The sequence below is a fragment of the Solanum stenotomum genome, chromosome 2 (assembly GCF_019186545.1).
Source record: "Solanum stenotomum isolate F172 chromosome 2, ASM1918654v1, whole genome shotgun sequence".
In the NCBI taxonomy this organism is placed as follows: Eukaryota; Viridiplantae; Streptophyta; class Magnoliopsida; order Solanales; family Solanaceae; genus Solanum; species Solanum stenotomum.
Window position 1 is genome coordinate 4020620 of NC_064283.1, and position 6289 is coordinate 4026908.

At 37.9% G+C, this 6289-nt stretch overlaps 1 protein-coding gene across 3 annotated transcripts; it reads right to left on the reverse strand.

Annotated features, from left to right (window-relative positions):
- Positions 1 to 267: 267 nt before the first annotated feature.
- On the reverse strand, positions 268 to 5989 carry LOC125855413 (probable E3 ubiquitin-protein ligase RHG1A). 3 transcript variants are annotated; one of them, XM_049535136.1, is made up of 7 exons: positions 5882 to 5989; positions 5608 to 5651; positions 2566 to 4381; positions 1728 to 1781; positions 1013 to 1111; positions 792 to 935; positions 268 to 680 (listed from the first exon to the last, which is right to left on the reverse strand). In XM_049535136.1, exons 3-7 carry the CDS (start codon positions 4291 to 4293, stop codon positions 537 to 539), a joined length of 2169 nt encoding a protein of 722 aa, XP_049391093.1. In that variant the 5' UTR covers positions 4294 to 4381; positions 5608 to 5651; positions 5882 to 5989; the 3' UTR covers positions 268 to 536. The 3 variants fall into 3 exon arrangements, with proteins under 3 accessions (XP_049391093.1, XP_049391094.1, XP_049391091.1); XM_049535137.1 differs by having other exon boundaries at positions 276 to 680; positions 1728 to 1778; XM_049535134.1 differs by having other exon boundaries at positions 276 to 680; positions 5757 to 5892.
- Positions 5990 to 6289: the final 300 nt, after the last annotated feature.

A 6289-nucleotide genomic window follows, 5' to 3' on the forward strand; every position in this document is an offset into this window, starting at 1 on the left:
GTCTATTTACACCCTTTCGTCAAAAAATGCACAACATAGATCACAATAGTGCAATGCTAGGTAGCAACATGTCCTGTAATTGTATGATTCCACGAGTGGGGATCTAGAAAGGATTAGATGCACCTTCCAATGTAATCCCGCAAATTGGATCTGGAAAGGGTGCGATATATGCATACAACCTTACCTCTACGTTTGTGGGATAGAGAAATTGTTTCCGATGGTAGATACGTTCTCTAATGCATGAAATAGGAAGAGAGGATAGGAAAATGAACCACAAATATTCAAAGGTATCAATAAATTGGAAAGTTAGAATGTAAAGTTCCAAACAACCAAATAATGTAACTCTTGCCTAATGACCCTAATTGCAGCTAGTGCTTTTTCTATCTCTAAAATAACTCCCTCTAAGCAGAGGTCACAATAAAATTAATGAGAAAAATACATAGATCTTTCTCAAAATGAACTCATGGACCAAACGCGTAGACACGCTTTGTGTGTCAACCTTCCATGGCCCAACCGGAACATCCAACTTCCACAGATCAATGCTTTCCTGAAGTATTGAGTCCTGTTGTTTTGCAAATTGGGCACAAATTCTTCTGCATGAGCCATTGTTTAACGCAGTCGGCATGAAAATCATGGCCACAATCCAGCTTCCCAAGATCCTCACCATCCTTGTATTCTTCCTGCAAATTGTAATAAACAAATTAAGACTCCTCACTCTTAAGGTGAACTAAAATTAGATCTCCAGCATACGGTGATCTGACTCGAAGTAGAATAAGTATTGAGTTTTGTACCTGACAAATACAGCACGGCTCAGTATCCTTGGTTTCTTCTGTTCTAATGCGTACATGCTTCCGTTGCTTCAGACGATTCAAAATGGTTTCTTCAGTCAGCCCAGTGCAGACATTCCCGATGCGCTCCTCAAGCGCCAGTAATTCCTGTAAATACAACACAGGCAGACAATTTAGAATGTCTTTCATAGATGTGAAAATGTAGTTATGTTCCCTGTACTAACCTCATAGGACATGTTATCAACATCAAGACGCATATCGCGATGGCGATCCTGAATATCCACCATCCCAAAGAACCCTGACTGATCAAGGATCATAACGTCCTGGAATACAAGGAAGATTTTAATTTCAAAATACTCTATCTTATAAGCTAATCATTTTTAGATACTGTAGGTTATCATTCCTATCCTCTTCATGTCCCCTCAGGAAAATATATCACGGAAAACCGAAGAAAACTTTTATCAATTTGTAACAATGCTCATGATTTTGTACCAATACCCACACTAGGTTATTAAGGAAATCTGAAGAAACATATCCACCAGTGCAAAAGCAAATTAGACAAAGGAATCTGGAATCCGGAAGCCGATAAAATCAAAATCTATTTCAAATAACTTACGGAACCGTATATAGGAATATAAGGAGGCGTCCTTGATATGATCACAAGGCACAAAGAGGATGGAAGAGGGGTATAGACTTAAATTAAGCACACTACTAATATATTGGAAGACCACTATAAGAACACAAAGGGTCAGGCCTAATAAATGGTTTCATACAAATACTATGAACTAAACCACAATAGCATAAAGTCATACCTAGATATTTCAAAAGATCATGCACCTAGTATAACTTAAAAACACATGAACCTAGACAATTGAACAAATAAGTTGTCTATTTTGTATAGACTAATCAACATATCCAAATGGTTTCAAGAATTCTAACCTCAAATCTTAAGCTCTCTCCCCTGCGCATTAGATCCAATACATTGCGAATCTGCTGAAATGAAAAGAAAACAACTGTAAGTAATTGAGAATGAATGGAAGGCAGCACAACATGCAAATTAATTTACATATATAATGCAATATTTTCTCATTCTTGTGCTTTTACAACAAATTTTCGAATCAAGCTGACTCTAACAAAAACATTCCAAAAAGCAAATAGACATTTAGTTGGTCTTTCTCTTTTTGGAGTATTTTGCATGTCCTAAATTTGGTGATATTAAAAAACGGTACTTTGTTCAGGAAATGACCCTTAGCTTTACAAGTACGTTTACCACAATAGAATCCTTCAGCTCTTTATGTGCGAGAAAATAAAGACAGGCCACAAAAGGTTTTATGCTGACAAATGCCAAGCATGCAGTAACTTATTTTTGGCAGGAGCAATAGAACTAGGGTATATTATTCAATATCAAGAAGGCTAGAAGAGCATCTTACAGTGGATACCAAAAATCTAAACTTCAAGGTTCAGAGATAAGCTGGGAGCGAAAGATTTGGCATAGGACTACCGTAAATCAATGGGGAAGAGTAACTTGAGGAGGAACATGCGTTTACAATTAAGCAAGTTTGTAGTTGCTCCACAGTTCTTAAATTCAGATGCATTATAAAGTTTTTTTCCTATAGGTAAGCAAGCTTCTAAATAATGAGTGCTGCAACAGCCTCCCACCCCCCAAAAAAAGGAATTTTATGGAACCTGCAAAAAGCCTTGAAGGAACAACATAATCTTATATTGCCAAAATGAGAAATTACAGAATATTGGACCAATAATGAACCCAGTATCATACCTCGGAAACTAGCCTGCCTCTTCCTTCACCGGCAGCAGCCAAAGTCCTCCAGGAATATGGAACTCCCATTGCACCATCGAGTTGTCTCTCCAACAACAATGCTGACCTCGAACTTGATGGACGATGCCCGGGATGGCCAGAAAGCCCCATCTCCTGTGAGGCAGCAGAACTCAAATGTGGCGGAGTGTTACCATTGTGACTTCCAGGTTCACTGACAGCTGCAGACAACATAGATCTACGAACATATTCTGAGAGTCGTCGAGGATATTGCTGAGGATTTCTGTGTTCCACCCAGCCAGGAGAAGAGGAAGGGGCTACTGAGCTAGGACCACTCCGAGAAGCAGATGCAACATTTCCAGCAATGGAAATATTTCCACCAGCTAAACCCCAGTTGACAGGATTTTGGTTCAAATTTCTCAAGTCACTAGCGGGTATGAACATTGGATGCTGCGAAATGTTTCTGGGCACAGTTCTTGAGCTTGGTTGTTCATATGCTGCAGAATTCCTCTCACCAAAAACAGAATAACTTGATGAACTGCCAGCTCTTGAACTTGATGAATCCCATCTCTGTGCACTTCGTCGCAGAGAAGGAACCGGCCCCACAACTGGTTGGCTTCGGGGATTTACATTATCTGCAGCAGACACGGACCTCGAATCCAAAGACTCATTAGGAAGCAGCCTCAATGCGTCCCAGTCAGACATGGTAACATTTCTATCATTACCCACAGTAGGAAATGTATTACCAGGAATAGGAACTTGCTGATGAGAGCCATTGATCCTCAGCCTGAAATTTCTACGGTAACTTTCTGCTCTTCTTGAAGCAGGCAATGCAACAGGACCTTCCATAGTGGTGCCACCCATGGCGAGCCCAAGTCTTGGATTTCCCGGCGCTGGCAAACTGATGTTTCTTCTACTTTCTGTTGGTGCAGGGCTATTAGCACCTGCAGTCACATTATTTGGAGCAGGTATAGAACGCCATAAGCTGTTTAGAAGATAATCTGGACTTCCACTTCCCGAAGATTGCCCCAGATGTCCTTCAACTGCTTTTCTCTTACAAGCCATGCGTCGACCATCCAGTGTACAGCCTGGTCTGCCATCACTTTCATCCCTCAGAAACCCATTGGTCGCAGAAGTCCCAGCAAGGGGATCAGAAGAAGTACTGGCGGTTGACATCCGTTCTTTTCCTGGTCCATTAGACTTGAATGTTGGGGTGCACTCCATCACTTGGCAATCATCGTCGTCATCTTCATCGCCATCATGCCCCTCATGTCCAGCACTCCTATTTAGTTCATTTGGTACAGTGCTAGAAGTAGAAGCTTGAGAAAATAAAGTGTTGTCAGCTAACTGGTTATTCAAATTTATTTCAACATCACCCAATGAAAGAATATTGGAAGACCCATAATGCTGTTCAGCAGAGAAGTGAGAAGTCCCAGGACAGGCACTCATTGTAGTATTTTCACTACGACTAACACTACTTTGTGTATTGGAGGAGCTGGATTCTCCTAAATTCCATCCAATTACATTCTGTCTTTCTTGGTTTGCATGACTAAGAAATTGTATGGTTGTCTCATTAGAAGGTACCATATAATCTGGTAGCCGACTTTGTGCAGGATTTCGCAAATTATTCCAACATATCTGCTGATCTATACCCCCATCACTCGATGTTGAACCATGAGTAAAACCCAAAGTTTCTGGCAGGGATCCGATAGCACTCCGTTGCCCTTGCATTAGGCCTATACTCTATATTCACAATCTCCAGAAGACAAAGATAGTATTGTAGTGACAGCAGGGTCTCAAACTTCACCACTAAGCAGACCTGCAAGCAAAGTAGAAACCACATTATTGTAAGGCAGTTCATCAATAGAACGTGAGAACAGAAATTCTTGTCTCAATGTTCAGAAATATTAGATAAGGAAAAAGAGTGAAAAGAAAACACTATTTAATTTGGCAAAAAGATCATTCCTTTTCTTCTGGTTGCACAAGACCACGGAGGCTTTAGAGTCCATACCATTAATTGGCACATGAGCTCTCAGCTCAGTACCAGGCTTTCACCACTGCATTCATATTTGGCCAAATCTCGTAGATGTCACAAGTTAGAACATATCACTCCCCAGAGATATGTCTCTAAACTTGTTGCTATCAATGAGATTTTTCAAGCCAGATATGAGTACCTCCATGTCAACCAAAATAAGGAACTCAATGTGCAATTAACATTATCACCATAAACATCACAAACAGTAGAAAACAAGAAATAGATAATCGCCTTGAACACAAACAGTGGGTGTATTTGATAAACTTTGCCAGTACAATGAATGTAGCTAATTTCAGTTACACTGAGGCAATAAGAATAGTTCCACCAACAAGAATTGTAGAGACATTTTGATATCACAACCACTTCATATACAAAATACCATTACAGAAACATGTGTAAAAAAGCTGCCTTTAAATTTAAGCAAGGAGAAAACAGAGCATCACCAACCAGAAACCACCATTACACTAAAAAAATTGAAGCTTCCCCTTACCCACCAGCTTAAAATTAAACATATATACTTACCAATAATCAGAGACACAAACTGTATATACTTGTAAACTTCAGAAAAAACATTTTTCTTGACCAGATACTAAGCAAATCTCTCTAAAACCATTAAAAATCAGATCTTTAATAAATATCAAACATCAGAAAAAGTTGTAATCTTTGACAGAGGAAGCTGGTTTAATAATAATCAAAACAACCCCCTCTAAATCAGCTCAATGTAGAACAATAAAAAGCCCAAAAACAAAAACTAGCAGGAGTAATAACTTTGTTTTTCTCCTTAATTTCCTGAAAAAAAAAACAATTTTTTGAACTGAAACATAAGGGATTCTTTGAATCATCCATCCAATGCATGTAGTCAAACAAACAAACAAAAAACATAACTTTTCTATACATATCTCAAGAAAGAATTTGCAGATAAACCCAGAATCAAGATGAGGTAAAACAAATCAAAAGCAACCAAACAAAAAAAAAACTGAAAAACACATGAAAAAAAAGTAAGAATTTACCTGCAAAACATCAGCAAATGAAGCAACAGATCTAAAGTCACCACCTGAAATCCAAAAAACAAAATTGAGTTACAAACAAAATCCTTTCTTTTCTTCTTTCAACACAAAATCCCAGATAAAAAAGAATCAATCAAACATAAAAAAATCACCTCTTTAACAAAAGATGAATGAAGAAAACAAGATGAGATGAGAAAGAAATGGTGGGTTTGTAAAGAAAAATAAGAGGAAAATGAGAACAAGAATGAGAAAGAGAGAGGAAAAGAGGTGGCCTGACCTGGTGGACTAAAGAGAGGGGACAATAATCTTTAACACAAAACACCCCCTTTCACACCCTTTTAATAAAAGATTTATAACCCAAAAATCAAATTCCAAACAGAGAATTAAATGATGCAAAAGAAAAAAATCATTTTTTTTTTCAAATGGGTAAAAAAAAAAAAAAAAAAGTTATTGTTTTGTCCAAAACTCTAAAATGGCTTAAGTAATTAATTACCATTGAGTGTGAAACTGTGATTGATAAAAAGAAGTCTCTTGTTTCGAGGCGCGCCGATGGGAAAAGAAAAAGGAAAATAGTATTCCTTTCCTCCCTCACTGGACAATTTACTTGGTAGATTGTATTAGAAAAAAATAATATATATATTTTTAATATATATAAAAAATTATTATTATTAATATTAATATTATT